This window comes from Silurus aristotelis (assembly GCF_946808225.1).
Source record: "Silurus aristotelis genome assembly, chromosome: 27".
In the NCBI taxonomy this organism is placed as follows: Eukaryota; Metazoa; Chordata; class Actinopteri; order Siluriformes; family Siluridae; genus Silurus; species Silurus aristotelis.
The window spans coordinates 14,733,394-14,751,167 of record NC_139600.1 but is presented as its reverse complement, the minus strand read 5'-3'; the positions used below and the strand labels follow the sequence as shown (position 1 = coordinate 14,751,167).

At 41.1% G+C, this 17,774-nt stretch overlaps 2 protein-coding genes across 3 annotated transcripts in view; both read left to right on the top strand.

The window, feature by feature from the left end:
* Positions 1–862: 862 nt before the first annotated feature.
* Positions 863–12,773, top strand: primpol (primase and polymerase (DNA-directed)). 2 transcript variants are annotated; one of them, XM_083532903.1, is made up of 14 exons: positions 863–1,005; positions 1,965–2,188; positions 2,273–2,367; positions 2,449–2,587; positions 2,705–2,852; positions 9,008–9,059; positions 9,795–9,940; positions 10,026–10,188; positions 10,385–10,479; positions 11,523–11,609; positions 11,683–11,791; positions 11,883–11,965; positions 12,046–12,092; positions 12,175–12,773. In XM_083532903.1, exons 2-14 carry the CDS (start codon positions 2,006–2,008, stop codon positions 12,427–12,429), a joined length of 1,602 nt encoding a protein of 533 aa, XP_083389029.1. In that variant the 5' UTR covers positions 863–1,005; positions 1,965–2,005; the 3' UTR covers positions 12,430–12,773. The 2 variants fall into 2 exon arrangements, with proteins under 2 accessions (XP_083389029.1, XP_083389028.1); XM_083532902.1 differs by having other exon boundaries at positions 10,385–10,482.
* A 633-nt stretch (positions 12,774–13,406) lies between these two features.
* Positions 13,407–17,774, top strand: part of dnah6 (dynein, axonemal, heavy chain 6) — a 38,101-nt gene continuing 33,733 nt past the window's right edge. The window contains exons 1-11 of the mRNA XM_083532637.1: positions 13,407–13,558; positions 13,921–14,198; positions 14,340–14,504; positions 14,597–14,847; positions 14,932–15,199; positions 15,322–15,456; positions 15,605–15,710; positions 15,842–15,956; positions 16,844–17,006; positions 17,211–17,321; positions 17,452–17,562. Coding sequence (XP_083388763.1) covers positions 13,540–13,558; positions 13,921–14,198; positions 14,340–14,504; positions 14,597–14,847; positions 14,932–15,199; positions 15,322–15,456; positions 15,605–15,710; positions 15,842–15,956; positions 16,844–17,006; positions 17,211–17,321; positions 17,452–17,562 — 1,722 coding nt within the window. The 5' untranslated portion in view covers positions 13,407–13,539. The remainder of the gene's footprint in view (positions 13,559–13,920; positions 14,199–14,339; positions 14,505–14,596; positions 14,848–14,931; positions 15,200–15,321; positions 15,457–15,604; positions 15,711–15,841; positions 15,957–16,843; positions 17,007–17,210; positions 17,322–17,451; positions 17,563–17,774) is intronic.

Genomic DNA, 17,774 nt, shown 5'->3' with positions numbered 1-17,774 from the left:
CTCAAACTCTTACAACGTTAACCGTAACAGTCAGGTTAAGACTTATTATAATAATATATTATTAACATTATCATCATAATTATTATTAATTATCAATATCATTATCATCAAAATACCTTCCATTTCGTAACCTGCCTTTCTTATATATGTTCTTATACAAAAGTCAAATAGTTTAAGAATAACTAACTAAATAAATAAAATAATAGTGACATTATTAAATATATTGTGTTAAATAATAAAAAAGTTATATAGTTATTATCAGTAAAGCTGCCTGTAGAACATGTTCTTATGCCTAATACACATGATAAAGCATGGCCTCTTTAAACTTCCGTAATTACACCACAATAATTACATTATTATTATTATAATCATTATAATCATTATTGTTATTATTATTATTATTATTGTTCTTATTATTGCTATTATTATTATTATCATTTATATTGTTGTTATTATTATTATCATTGTTATATTGGTAATAATATTATTCACCATCATCAAAATAAAAATAAAAAATCCGAGTATAAGAAAAAAAGAATAGATAGCTAGTGACATTATGTAATATATTGTTTAAAATAAAAGATTGAGTTAGTAAATATAGGAAAATAAAAAAAACGATTATATAAGGAACAGTATATACACATGGCATTATGTCGTTTTTTTATTACTTAATAAAAAAAAAGATTTAATGCCAATAAACAGTCTGAAATAAAAGTAAAGAAAAGCAAAGTAACAGAAATGAAACAATGTTTTCACACAACTAAAACATATGATTAACATGAAAAAAGAAAATCAGAGTTAGGGTTATGATGTAATATTTGCTATGAAGGAATAGATATAAATCTGGCAACCGTGGTATTAGTTCCTGTTTGCCCGACATGCACTACGGCCCGCGAATATCAAAACACGACGTCACGTGACATGTTGGCAGATTGAACCGGGAAGACTCGGTGCGGCTTCATGACGGAAACATTACAAACTACATGCTCGAATAAAATAAACACTGTAAGTATTAAATGTGTAAAGTGTTACTATGTGCTTGATTTTATTCAGACCATTCAGTATTATGTTTTTTTGGCAGGCCACGAGCCTGTTGGATTAGTACCGGTGTCATGGCAACTAAACGGCGGGATACAGTTTTGGGTTTTAGATGAATAGATTTTATGGGAGTAGAATATTACAGGATAAAAGCTGTCGGTCTGATACGAAAATACAGTCTTACGTTTGTGCGACGTCATTGACGTCACGTCAAAATGTCATTGCGTCATGATGTTTTTATAACTTCCGCATTACGTCACCGCATCCGCCATGTTGGAAAGGTCCGAATGAAGTCACCTGGTACTCGGGTTTGGGTGGACAGTTTATAACTTGCACACACACACACACACACACACACACACCCCTAAGCTACAATTTTGTATGCATTTCTTACATGTTTATTTTCCGTAAATAACAATAATAATTCCATGAATAAATTATTCTCAATAGTCCATTCTCTTCATTTCGTAGCTTTTCTCTTGGTTGTGCTGCTTCCTGTAGTGTAAGTTCATGTTTAAGTTTCTGTCCAATCAGATTGCGCGTGGTCAGCAATTAAAAATCAACAATGCAAACTCCTCTGGTTTCTAATACATCTGAATGAAACTGTTGCTTTAACCAATCAGATTTCGAGTTGGGGTCTTCTAGCAGGCGTCCAATAACATCAGGATTTTCACGTCTTCTGACTATGAGGAAAAGGTCGGCCAAAAAAGTTTCTTGCTTTAGTGATGAGATTCATTCTCACTGTGTGAGATGCAGCGTTCATGGTGTCATAATGATGATATTATGAAGTGGATTGATTCGGGATGTCACTGAAGGCCTGGGGGTGAAATCCACAGCCTGAAACTGTGCTACATACAATAAAATACAAAATGTTTTGGATTGTATAACACGTGTTTTCCCCTTTCTCTTGTTTTTTACAATGACAGGGGAAGATGCATTGACACACCAATCTGCTGATGTGGTGAGGATGATGAGTGGAAAGTGGCAGGAGCGGGTGAAGGCGGTGGAGCAGAGGGCTCTATTCTATCACTCTGCCCCCATCAGCTGCCCTTATAAAGCTCGTCTGTCCCAACCGTGGCAGCCGACCTCTGTATGGAGACTGTTCCCTCGCCAGAGCCACGCCGTCGCCTTCAGCCAGCGCTGCAAACAGGTGATCACTCAGCTGTAAAAGAATGATTAGAGACTAATAATGCTGGGGATTCTGCAATACTAATCGTCTTTTGTCCTTTTTCAGGACGTCCATGTTTTTGCCTTGGAGAAAGCAAACACTGTGGCAGGACAGAGGGTTTATTTAGTCACCAGCTACAGTGAGCTCTGGCACTACTACAGGTAACGTTCCTATTCCATGTTCTGGAGCCGAATGTACACCTTCCTCACGTCTACACTGTGTAATCCGACTTTATCCTGTAGTTCACACAGACAGTCTCTGATGCACTGCTATGAGGTGATTCCAGAGGGCGCTGTCTGCAAGCTTTATTTTGACCTGGAGTTCGATGTGGCGTCTAATACACACCTGGATGGCACAAAGATGGTGGCGGCACTGATTCAGGTCAAACATCATATACGCAGAATGAAATCATAAAAAGCCTTTAGTGCTGTCTGAGGAAGAAGCGTCTGTTCGTCTATAGCGCACCATAACCATAATTCTGTTCTTCTCCAACATCAGCACGTGTGTGTGAAGCTGGAGGAGGTGTACGGTGTGCAGTGCACTGCTAAAGACGTGCTGAATCTGGACTCCAGCACAGCTGAGAAGTTCAGCAGACACCTAATCTTCCAGCTCCTCAACTGTGCCTTCAAGGACAACAAGCACACTGGTGTGTGTTACTGAGTGTGTTACTGTATCGTGTTCAGCTCACCATCTGTGTTCACGAGTCCAGTAGCGGAGAATCACCTCGTGAACTTCATTCTTTTATTCACAATCACGTTTTCACGCTTTCACTCACACAATCACGCTTTCACTCACACAATCACGTTTTCACGCTTTCCTTCACACAATTACGCTTTTACTCACACAATCACGCTTTCACTTACACAATCACGTTTTCACGCTTTCACTCACACAATCACGCTTTCACTCACACAATCACGTTTTCACGCTTTCACTCACACAATCACGTTTTCACGCTTTCACTCACACAATCACGTTTTCACGCTTTCACTCACACAATCACGTTTTCACGCTTTCACTCACACAATCACGCTTTCACGCTTTTACTCACACAATCACGCTTTCACTCACACAATCACGTTTTCACGCTTTCACTCACACAATCACGCTTTCACTCTTTTACTCACACAATCACGCTTTCACTCACACAATCACGTTTTCACGCTTTCACTCACACAATCACGCTTTCACTCACACAATCACGTTTTCACGCTTTCACTCACACAATCACGCTTTCACGCTTTTACTCACACAATCACGCTTTCACTCACACAATCACGTTTTCACGCTTTCACTCACACTATCACGCTTTCACTCACACAATCACGTTTTCACGCTTTCACTCACACAATCACGCTTTCACTCACACAATCACGCTTTTACTCACACAATCACGCTTTTACTCACACAATCATGTTTTCACTCTCACAATCACGCTTTTACTCACACAATCACGCTTTTACTCGCACAATCACGCTTTCACTCACACAATCACGCTTTCACTCACACAATCACGCTTTCACTCACACAATCACGTTTTTACTCACACAATCACGCTTTCACTCACACAATCACGTTTTCACGCTTTCACTCACACAATCACGCTTTCACGCTTTTACTCACACAATCACGCTTTCACTCACACAATCACGTTTTCACGCTTTCACTCACACAATCACGTTTTCACGCTTTCACTCACACAATCACGCTTTCACGCTTTTACTCACACAATCACGCTTTCACTCACACAATCACGTTTTCACGCTTTCACTCACACAATCACGCTTTCACGTTTTTACTCACACAATCACGCTTTCACTCACACAATCACGTTTTCACGCTTTCACTCACACAATCACGCTTTCACTCACACAATCACGTTTTCACGCTTTCACTCACACAATCACGCTTTCACGCTTTTACTCACACAATCACGCTTTCACTCACACAATCACGTTTTCACGCTTTCACTCACACAATCACGCTTTCACTCACACAATCACGTTTTCACGCTTTCACTCACACAATCACGCTTTCACGCTTTCACTCACACAATCACGCTTTCACGCTTTTACTCACACAATCACGCTTTCACTCACACAATCACGTTTTCACGCTTTCACTCACACAATCACGCTTTCACGCTTTTACTCACACAATCACGCTTTCACTCACACAATCACGTTTTCACGCTTTCACTCACACAATCACGCTTTTACTCACACAATCACGCTTTTACTCACACAATCACGTTTTCACTCTCACAATCACGCTTTTACTCACACAATCACGCTTTTACTCGCACAATCACGCTTTCACTCACACAATCACGCTTTCACTCACACAATCACGCTTTCACTCACACAATCACGCTTTCACTCACACAATCACGCTTTCACTCACACAATCACGCTTTTTACTCACAATCACGCTTTTACTCACACAATCACGCTTTCACTTACACAATCACGCTTTCACTCACACAATCACGCTTTTACTCACACAATCACGCTTTCACTCACACAATCACTCTTTCACTCACACAATCACGCTTTTACTCACACAATCACGCTTTCACTCACACAATCACTCTTTCACTCACACAATCACTCTTTCACTCACACAATCACGCTTTTACTCACACAATCACGCTTTCACTCACACAATCACGCTTTCACTCACACAATCACGTTTTTACTCACACAATCACGCTTTCACTCACACAATCACGTTTTCACGCTTTTACTCACACAATTACGCTTTTACTCACACAATCACGTTTTCACGCTTTCACTCACACAATCACGCTTTCACTCACACAATCACGCTTTCACTCACACAATCACGCTTTCACTCACACAATCACGCTTTTACTCGCACAATCACGTTTTCAATCTCACAATCACGCTTTTACTCGCACAATCACGCTTTTACTCACACAATCACGCTTTCACTCACACAATCACGCTTTCACTCACACAATCACTCTTTCACTCACACAATCACGCTTTTACTCACACAATCACGCTTTCACTCACACAATCACGCTTTCACTCACACAATCACGCTTTTACTCACACAATCACGTTTTTACTCACACAATCACGCTTTTACTCACACAATCACGCTTTTACTCACACAATCACGCTTTTACTCACACAATCACGCTTTCACTTACACAATCACGCTTTCACTCACACAATCACGCTTTCACTCACACAATCACGCTTTCACTCACACAATCACTCTTTCACTCACACAATCACGCTTTTACTCACACAATCACGCTTTCACTCACACAATCACTCTTTCACTCACACAATCACTCTTTCACTCACACAATCACGCTTTTACTCACACAATCACGCTTTCACTCACACAATCACGCTTTCACTCACACAATCACGTTTTTACTCACACAATCACGCTTTCACTCACACAATCACGTTTTCACGCTTTTACTCACACAATTACGCTTTTACTCACACAATCACGTTTTCACGCTTTCACTCACACAATCACGCTTTCACTCACAATCACGCTTTCACTCACACAATCACGCTTTCACTCACACAATCACGCTTTTACTCGCACAATCACGTTTTCAATCTCACAATCACGCTTTTACTCGCACAATCACGCTTTTACTCACACAATCACGCTTTCACTCACACAATCACGCTTTCACTCACACAATCACTCTTTCACTCACACAATCACGCTTTTACTCACACAATCACGCTTTCACTCACACAATCACGCTTTCACTCACACAATCACGCTTTTACTCACACAATCACGTTTTTACTCACACAATCACGCTTTTACTCACACAATCACGCTTTTACTCACACAATCACGCTTTTACTCACACAATCACGCTTTCACTCACACAATCACGTTTTCACGCTTTTACTCACACAATTACGCTTTTACTCACACAATCACGTTTTCACGCTTTTACTCACACAATCACGCTTTTACTTACACAATCACGTTTTCACGCTTTTACTCACACAATCACGCTTTTACTCACACAATCACATTTTCCTGCTTTTACTCGCACAATCACTCGCACAATCACATTTTCACTCGCACAATCACGTTTTCACTCGCACGATCACGCTTTTACTCACACAATCACGCTTTCACTCACACAATCACGTTTTCACGCTTTCTTTCACACAATTACGCTTTTACTCACACAATCACGCTTTCACTTACACAATCACGTTTTCACGCTTTCACTCACACAATCACGCTTTCACTCACACAATCACGTTTTCACGCTTTCACTCACACAATCACGTTTTCACGCTTTCTCTCACACAATCACGCTTTCACGCTTTTACTCACACAATCACGCTTTCACTCACACAATCACGTTTTCACGCTTTCACTCACACAATCACGTTTTCACGCTTTCACTCACACAATCACGCTTTCACGCTTTTACTCACACAATCACGCTTTCACTCACACAATCACGTTTTCACGCTTTCACTCACACAATCACGCTTTCACGCTTTTACTCACACAATCACGCTTTCACTCACACAATCACGTTTTCACGCTTTCACTCACACAATCACGCTTTCACTCACACAATCACGTTTTCACGCTTTCACTCACACAATCACGCTTTCACGCTTTTACTCACACAATCACGCTTTCACTCACACAATCACGTTTTCACGCTTTCACTCACACAATCACGCTTTCACTCACACAATCACGTTTTCACGCTTTCACTCACACAATCACGCTTTCACTCACACAATCACGCTTTTACTCACACAATCACGCTTTTACTCACACAATCACGTTTTCACTCTCACAATCACGCTTTTACTCACACAATCACGCTTTTACTCGCACAATCACGCTTTCACTCACACAATCACGCTTTCACTCACACAATCACGCTTTCACTCACACAATCACGTTTTTACTCACACAATCACGCTTTCACTTACACAATCACGTTTTCACGCTTTCACTCACACAATCACGCTTTCACGCTTTTACTCACACAATTACGCTTTCACTCACACAATCACGTTTTCACGCTTTCACTCACACAATCACGTTTTCACGCTTTCACTCACACAATCACGCTTTCACTCACACAATCACGTTTTCACGCTTTCACTCACACAATCACGTTTTCACGCTTTCACTCACACAATCACGTTTTCACGCTTTCACTCACACAATCACGCTTTCACTCACACAATCACGTTTTCACGCTTTCACTCACACAATCACGCTTTCACGCTTTTACTCACACAATCACGCTTTCACTCACACAATCACGTTTTCACTCACACAATCACGTTTTCACGCTTTCACTCACACAATCACGCTTTCACTCACACAATCACGTTTTCACGCTTTCACTCACACAATCACGCTTTCACTCACACAATCACGCAATCACGCTTTTACTCACACAATCACGCTTTTACTCACACAATCACGTTTTCACTCTCACAATCACGCTTTTACTCACACAATCACGCTTTTACTTGCACAATCACGCTTTCACTCACACAATCACGCTTTCACTCACACAATCACGCTTTCACTCACACAATCACGCTTTCACTCACACAATCACGCTTTTTACTCACAATCACGCTTTTACTCACACAATCACGCTTTCACTCACACAATCACGCTTTTACTCACACAATCACGCTTTCACTCACACAATCACTCTTTCACTCACACAATCACGCTTTTACTCACACAATCACTCTTTCACTCACACAATCACTCTTTCACTCACACAATCACGCTTTTTACTCACAATCACGCTTTTACTCACACAATCACGCTTTCACTCACACAATCACGCTTTTACTCACACAATCACGCTTTCACTCACACAATCACTCTTTCACTCACACAATCACGCTTTTACTCACACAATCACGCTTTCACTCACACAATCACTCTTTCACTCACACAATCACGCTTTTACTCACACAATCACGCTTTCACTCACACAATCACTCTTTCACTCACACAATCACTCTTTCACTCACACAATCACGCTTTTACTCACACAATCACGCTTTCACTCACACAATCACTCTTTCACTCACACAATCACGCTTTTACTCACACAATCACGCTTTCACTCACACAATCACGCTTTCACTCACACAATCACGCTTTTACTCACACAATCACGTTTTTACTCACACAATCACGCTTTTACTCACACAATCACGCTTTCACTCACACAATCACGTTTTCACGCTTTTACTCACACAATTACGCTTTTACTCACACAATCACGTTTTCACGCTTTTACTCACACAAACACACTTTTACTTACACAATCACATTTTCCTGCTTTTACTCGCACAATCACTCGCACAATCACATTTTCACTCGCACAATCACGTTTTCACTCGCACGATCACGCTTTTACTCGCACAATCACTCGCACAATCACATTTTCACTCGCACAATCACGTTTTCACTCGCACAATCATTCTTTCATCCACGCAGTCTCACTCACTCACTCACTCTCTTACTGTCTCACTCTCTCACTCACTCTCTTAATGTCTCACTCTCTCACTTTCACTCACTCTCTCACTGTCTTTCATTCACTCAGGAAATCATTCTTTCACTCAGTAACTCACTGACAGTCACTGACTCGCTCTGTCTCTAACAGTATTACTCTTTCCCTCACTAGACTCTCTCACTCATTGATCACTCTGAATCACCAATTCATTTATTCTTTATTTTACAGTAAATGACGTAAGCGTTTGTGTTTATCTCTTCTAGGCAATTTCATTCATCACATACTCAAACCAGCACTGAAATATCTGCATAAAGGGTGAGGAAGACTACAGCAGCCACTAATATTTTATACTGAACTGCATTTCATATTGATCTGCAGTTTTCAGTATGAGTAAGTAAATGATCATCGTGTGCAGAAAAACACAGACGGTACATTGTTATATGGGCTTTTCCTCCAAATGAGTTTGAAGGTGATTGAATACTGCATGATTAAAACAATCCCCAAAATCTGCTATATAATTTTTTTTTTTTTACACAAATGCCCTTGCTGGGAGGTTTCTCTAGAGCAGGGTCCCCAACCACCAGGCCACGAATTGGTACCGGGTCGTGAATTATTTGGCACTGGGCCGAACTTTAACATTTTTTTTTTTACTTCCACTTTCATGGACTGCAATATGTTTTATGCATTGATAAATGAAGCTCCCACTGATTCTGTATTATGATAAGTTAGATTTTTCAAAAGATAATATTAAATGAAAAGTGAAACATATAAGATGTTTATGTCATATAATATGCACATTATTGCACCTGATAATATACAGACCCCCTCCATGGATCATGGACCCCCAACCCCCCCAGTTAGCTTGAGTTCCGACTGACTTATCGTCAAAGCAAATTCAAGAACCGTTCTAGTAATTATTTTTAGATTATATTATAGTAGAAAAGAACTCCTTAATTCTGGGATAATTGTATAGTATATGGTTATCGTTTTTCTTTATGTACGGTCTTGTATTTGAGCTCTAAGGTCATATGTGTGATGTCATCCACAAAGCCCAGGGAACTCTCCAGAAGTCGTCGATGATGTCAGCGAGGAGCCTCAGTCGAAGCGAATGAAAAATAATGAGAAGGATGAGGAAGACCTGAGCTTTTTGATAGTGAAGGGAAAGGATGGACAGAAGCAGCTGTTTGTGGATCTCGGTGAGGCTGAATGCAGTTTTCTGAGCACAAACTGAACCTAAATGATGATCCAATGTTCTTAATCTAAACCCCGTGTATTTTGCAGGTGTGTACACTAAAAACCGAAACTTCCGCCTGTACAAGTCTTCCAAACTGGGGAAGAACGCCGCCTTCTCTGTTGCTGTGGATAACGAGTTTGTCCCGAGGTCCGGCAGACGCACTACGGAGGAGGAATGCATATTCCTGGCCTCTTTGATCACCAATGTGAGGTAATTGAAGCCTATATATGATGATATATTGTATATTCTGTAGCCTTGAACTTGTATATTTATAGCACACATTGTCATTTAACAACTAATCGACATCACCTACATTCAGTATTTAAAAAAATTAGCGAAACATTTTATTTAATGTTTATTGGTCAACTTTTTTTGCACAACCAAACGTGACGTCGTTTCTACTCAGCTTTACGTCTCAAAGGATTCTGACGTCTGATGCTCCAGACGGGACTTCGAAACAATCTCCGTGTTCAGCTCGACACAGAGATCCTCACAGCTCGGGTGGTACGTCCCTTACACACTGCTCATTCATTACTCAACACAACTTGTGTATTAGGGACCAGTCTTTTACCTGGAACTACTCTCAGAGCTGCTGTTAGATAAAAAAATTCACCGTCTGACTAATCAGAATCAATAATTCAGTAGCGCGATACTTGGAATAACCTGAAAACAATCTGGCAAAAGAATTTGGGGATTACAGTCATATTCATGATCATTTCTGACTGCATATCTTTTATAATGTGAGTAAGAATGTTCAGGAAGCTGAGGGGAAACTCAGTCACTACAAAAGACTACATAGATATTATTAATGATTATTTAGACTCTATAGCCTCTGTATAATGTGTTCATTTAAAGCACACACTGCCCATAAACTCCCATAAATCTCCCACAATGCACTTCGACTGCGTTGCCCTCGTAGTGACACTGACCCTAACTTTAGAGTGCAGTGTTTCCACATCAGCGTTTCCCAGCCGTTTGTTTTTAACGAGTGGAGATTAGAAATACCAACAATCAATACCAAAATGTCCAAGATGAGAAAATTGCTGGGAATCAAAACAATTCAATGAAAGACGTCGGCATTTCGAAGCCAAGAAAAACCTCAAATCGTCCAAGAATCAAAAGGAATCGCAGCAGGATATGTTTACTAAAGCTTCAGCCAAAGATTTTCAATTTTAACGAACAATTTTGGCCGCAGTGTTTTAGATTTTGGAATTTTTGGAAGTGTAAGGGAAAAGAGGACACTGATTTCCATGTGATTTGGGAATGTTCTCCAGCCATTCTGGCGTGGAATTCTGAGAAGATGAGTGGCTGGGCTTTCATTTTCCTGTGAAACCACAGTTCTTAGAGATAAACCAGTGGTACCCAACATAGCAAAAACATGAATTTACCCGTCTTAAGGTTCTATCCCAGCTGCCAGGATCCGAATCGGATTGTTCTGGGTGATTGAAACAACCTCATATGAGAGACTACAGAAGGAATGTGATGAAACAGGGCCGCTTAAGAACGTTTCATTTCCATGCGTTTAATCTACGATTCATCCTCAGAGCTGGCAGGTGAACATCAGACCTCACCGTACAAGGAGCTGGACGAGTTTGTGCTGAAGCTGCTGCACAGGGACGGAGTCCAAGGAAGTAAGCACAAGCTTTTGATTTGATTCTCAGTGTGTGTAATATCAGCCCGAGCTTGAGTTTAACGATCTCACAGACATCAGGCGCTGGACGTACTTCGTGTCGGAGCAGCTGCTGGTCTACGATGTGGGGAAGTTCCGCTGGTGTTCTAACGTGGGTCGCTTCCACAAGAGCAACAACATCATGTGAGTAAACGGTGATGAAATCAGTCACCGATCAAAGCGGGAGGACGTCGTGTCAGAACAAACCCACACCGGTGTTCTTCAATCTTTGCAGGATCATCGTGGATTTGAAAGAGGAAGTTTGGTACCAGAGGTGCCATGATCCTGAGTGCAGGAGACAGAACTACAGGTCCTCAAGTGAGTCCACACATCTGAAGTGAGTGATCGCATCACAGTTCTCCACCTGTTCCTTATTATAATCGACCCGTTTCACACAGGTTCCCCCCTGCCACAGGAGGTGTGTATGAGCTACATGCTGAAGGAGGTCCGTGACTCAGTTCTAACTCACTTTATATACAAAATGCCACGTATGTGACGATGTAACTTACGAGTGCGTTCGTTTTCAGGACGAAGACGATCAGCAGTTCCTCATGGACGAGCTGGGGAACATCGAATTGAGCTGCGTTTCAGAAAAGGGGCAGAAAACTGGCCGATCCGATCCACTTAACCAGACGGAGGAGGAGCAGGAAGGCTGGGATGATGACGCTCCGTGCTTGGAGGCGCTGCATGAGGTGGAGAAGACCATGCAGGAAAAAGAGGAGGTTCCTGACGAGCTCATGATCCAGGCGTTGGCTGAATGCGAGGCTACTCTCGTCTCCTGAAAACGGCTTCATTTTATTTTTTCCTTGCATGATTTATATTATTTTGCTAGAAGACTGTGAGAACGAGTTCAATTAACCAACCCAGTTATAATTCACCAGGATTATGGCAAGTTTTTGAAAGAGTATTTTACCCACTGTATCTATAATCAGGAGATCCTGATGGACAAGGTGTCCGACGTCATGTCGAGTAAGGATGCATTTCAGAAAGAGAACGGTTGATTTATTTATTTTTGCTAAAGGATGTAGTATATAAGAGCAGTTTGTGATTTTCGTGTTTTTGTTTTCCATTACAGCAAATTTGTTCTGTGCAGATTCAATAAATAATCTGATAATAAAAAGAAAAATTATGACTTTTTTTTTCTCTCTCTAAATACACATAATCTATTAGGAAATTTATTTTTCTCAAATTAATATTTCTGGATTTATGCATTTATTCTTATGCATTTATTTGTATTCTTTTTTATAATAAATTGTCTGAAACACCAGCTTTCCAAAATCGTATCTACAGATCGGGACGGCCGTCACCCTCTTCCACAGCGAATATTTTTAATTAATTAAGAAATGAGTGTAAAATATTGAGAGAAAAAATTTATTAAACCTGAAACACAACATAAAGTAATGAATATTACATAATCTCTGATTATCAATTAATTAAAATATAGATGATTTATAAGAAATAAAATATAAGAAAATATCATTCATAATTAATAATAATTAACCCATGTACATCTACATGTTTGTTTGTTTTTTATCCCTGAATCTCAAGATTTATTAAATCAATCAACATCAGTTCAACTCCTAACACACGTCACTGCTGTGGCCGCTGTCCAAACCGCGTCATAGTAAACACAAGGGCACTTACACGGCCATTCTGCTGCTCCCTTCGTAGTGCACTAGGGTAGGTTTTGACCACGTGATTCGGCACAGGCGCAAGTACATGTTGCCTAGCAACCTTAAACAAATCAGAGCGCTGAAAGTGGCGTTCAGTGGACGCGTCTAACTTTATTTTTTTACACTAATTCATAGTTTTTTTACTTGGAATTCCTATTTCAGGTGTAAATGTATGTTGGAACAGAAATATAACGTCATTTTATTTATTTAACCGCTCGCATGTTTCCAACTGAGAGAGGTAAATCGATTTTTATGCTAATTCCATGATCTAGATGATTAGCTCATTATTTCTGGGTAATTAGGAACAATAAATACGTGTTTATATTTTATTTATAATAAATAGATAGATAGATAGATAGATAGATAGATAGATAGATAGATAGATAGATAGATAGATAGATAGATAGATAGATAGATAGATAATATGATGAATAAATGCCATATAACTGTATTCAAAATATTGTTCATATTTATTTATTAACACATGTACATCTTCATTTATATACATTTTTTTTATTCCCCTGAAAATATGAGCTCATTCTTGGGATGGACTCGTTCCTGTTTAGATCATTGTCACTCCCTTGTGCTTTCATTTTTTAGGAATTAAAAGGAAACTGGAAGGAGACAGTGAAGACCGAGGGGCCACGATGTTCTCGCCCCACCCGTGTGCATCTTCCCAAGAGGATGGGGCACGTCAGATACCCCAAGTCCAAGCCCCGTTGTCACCGCTGACCCGCACGCCAGTGGATGCAGAGCTGCTGAGATCACGTCTCGTATCGACATCACTCAGTGTCCCTCAGCGTCATCCTGACACCCTGGTGTTCACACCTCACACCTTCACGCAGAAGAAACAGCAAAGTGCAGACAAACGTTTGTTGGTGAGACAAAAAAACATTTAATTTGTGCTTTCATTCATTCCGGACACTGGAAACTGGATATATGTGAGTGTGTGTGTGTGTGTATGTGTGTGTGTGTGTGTGTGTGTGTGTGTGTGTGTGTGTGTGTTTGTGTTTGTCCAGCCGGCGCTGAAGCAGCACCAGAAGCCAATCGTCCCAGAGAGCGCTGATAGGAAACACAGTGGGAGGTTGACCCATGCTGGACAGAAGCGTCCTGCAGAAACGTCAGACACGAGCTCCTCGTCTTTACACCTCCCTCGTATTTCAGATCATCTCAAAGAAAGACAGGTCTCTTTATTCTTCTTCTGATCAGCAGGCCAGTGTCTTTTACATCGGCTTGAACACATTGTTCTAAAGAGTGATTCGTCTTGTTTCTGTAGGTCTCTCAGCGCTCCGCTTCTTCAGCCAAAAAGCTGAGGAACTCCTTGAAGAACCTCACTGAAGCTGTAGGAGCCGTTAGCCACACTCCGTCCCAGCCCGTCTCCACCCTGCTGTACTTCAGCTCCGTAGAAGAAGTGATCAGCGCCGGGATTCGTTCTCCCTCCGAGATCGCTCAGATCATCCAGAACAACCCTCACCTCGGATTCTTCTACATGATGCCGAGGGCTTCGAAATCAACTTACGACCTGGAGTGAGATTCATCTCTCATCATCAATCTGATGGTTTCTGTAGCTCTGAGTTAAACCGACCTGAGATTTTTTTTTTCTCCTCACAGGATCGTCACATATGCAAACGTTCAGATGTTGGACTATTACACCATCAGCGCGCAAGGCGTGACACATTACGGTCGTGACGGCACAGACTTCACGCCGCTGGATTGCTGGGTGCGGGAGTACCTTTACCACCAGCGGCTCCTGCACATCCCGACCTTCGGCCACTTCCGCAAGAGAAAAGCCTTCCGCTTGTGGCGTGCCAACGTGCGCCACAAGACTATCAGCACGTGCAAAGAAGTCCTGCAACAGAGCATGTTCATCATGAACGAGGTGTGTGTCTGTTCCACGTTTCAGCGACAGTTTGTACAATCATAAAGCTTCAGTGAGGCTACAGGCGAACTACAGGCGAACTAAAACATTAAACAGTTTCCCCGTGTCGGTGTGTGTTGCAGTCTCTGAGACCAGCGCTGATCAGCATCAGGGAGCTGTGTGATCACGTCTCCGACGTCAACCTGTGCGTAATCGAGAAGCAGCAGTCGTACACGCTCGAGGAGTTCCTGTCTGCTCAGTACGCTCAAGTCAGCGAGGTGAGAAATAACACACACACACACACACACACACACACAGAGCAAATACACTTCTGGACAGAACCCGATTGCCCAATCATGTGTAAAAAATCTTCGTTTTAAATGATTGATTAATAATAAGCTTAATTTGAACCAAATCTTTCTGTAGGTATCTGCACGCCTGGGCACATTTCGAGAGCTGGTGAAGGAGGTGGCATTAACGGCGTGTCACACGGCTCTGCTGGAGGCCGGGTACATACCTGACTATGGCAAAGGTACAGAACATTACACGCATGTATTAACACACTGACTGGACATTGTCTGGAACCGATCAAAAGTCATCATGGGTAAATTCTGTGTTTGTGTGTGTGTGTGTGTGTGTGTGTGTGTGTGTGTTTCTCATCAGATGGAGATGGAAGTAAACCATGTGCTGATTTGGAGCAGTTGTATAAAGAGATTCCGGACACAATGAGCTACAGTCAACAACACACAAAGAAAACCCACTGCAATCGCCTCACTTGGTTAATATGTTTTACACACACACACACACACACACACACACACACACACACACACACACACACACACACACACACTCTCTCTCTCTCTCTTTGGCTACTTATTCTGTACAGGAAATGTACTGGAAATACGATTTGTAGTACATTGTAAAACTCTGATTTTGTATTGTGCGGAATGCCACTTGCTGCCATCGCCAATGTTTTCACGACAGTCTGCCGTTATGGATTCTTTAGCGTTCGCTTCAAGAATTTATCTCAAAAGGAGCAAATCTTGTTCCGCATATCCAGAGAATGAATGAATGAAAGATGGAAGGAATGAAGACATTTGTTAAAGTCTGTTGACATCAGTAGATCATATCTACTTATTTCCCAAATAGGGTATTGCATTCATTTGATTTATTCAAATGTATTTTTATATATTGTATTTTTTATAAAATATTATTTTATATATTATTTAAACCAAGCAGGCATTGTAGGTAAACTTGTTTTAAAAATGTAAACTGTTTACAAATGTAAATAAAAATAAACTACAGTAATAAAAACGTCAAGCAGTTTTATGGTTTGCATTTCCTCCCCTTAATTGTAGCAAAATTGTAACTAATAACCAAACCGTTAATTTATTTATCTATCTATCTATCTATCTATCTATCTATCTATCTATCTATCTATCTATCTATCTATCTATCTATCTGTCTGTCTGTCTGTCTGTCTGTCTGTCTGTCTGTCTGTCTGTCTGTCTGTCTGTCTGTCTGTCTATCTACACACACACACACACACACACACACACACACACACATATTGTGTGATATGATTGGTTGCTAAGCACGGCTTTGTGTGTGTGTGTGTGTGTGTGTGTTTGTGTGTGTGTGTGTGTGTGTGTGTGTGTGCAGTTTCATCCGCCTGGCTGATTTTTTGATAATGAGCACCCTGCACAAGGTGGCCTTTAACTCCATCAACAAGCTTCTGAACGCACTCCAGGAGTACCACATCCCATCACACACTCTAATACAGAGCTGGGCCAGTGCAGAGGCTGAACATGACACAGAAGACCTGGTGAGAGTGTGTGTGTGTGTGTGTGTGTGTGTGTGTGTGTGTGTGTGTGTGTGTGTGTGTGTTTATTAGTTCGTCCATAAGTAAATGCCAAGTTTGTGCTTGAATATACTGTACATGTGCTGCATGAGCTTCCATGTGTGTGTGTGTGTGTGTGTGTGTGTGTGTGTGTGTGTGTGTGTGTGTGTGTGTGTGTGTGTGTTACAGGACAGCATGTCGATACAGAACGCAGACGATTTAGCGTTGCCTATGTTTATCACAGAGTTGATGCTGGACATTCACGGGCTGTCCTTCCAACCGTCCATCAAAGACTTCCAGGTGTGTGGGAACTGAAACCTGCCATCTTCATATATTCAATCATACATGTACCAGACTCTCTAATGATACTCAAAATGCAGGTTTGGGAGATGAGTGTGTTGATGTTTGTGTGTTTGTGTGTATCCGTCAGGAGAGCGTAGCAGAGATAATTTCCCGTTTTCAGGAGACGGTGCTGTTTTTAAAGCCTCTTGTGCTGGACTCTGACTTTGACTCTTTCACACGACCCATTATTAACAACAAGGTACAAAACGTACAAAACTACAGATGCACAACACAAACTGTTAAGAACAGGTTTACAGACTCCCGGGAATTTTCAAGACTGGAAACATTACATGAGAATTAATAGGAATTAACTGTGATAAACTGTGATAAACTGGGAATTTACAAAATTGCAGGTTGAATGCAATTTCATTTGAATTTCTACCCTCATCAATTACATGCACTAATCACTGA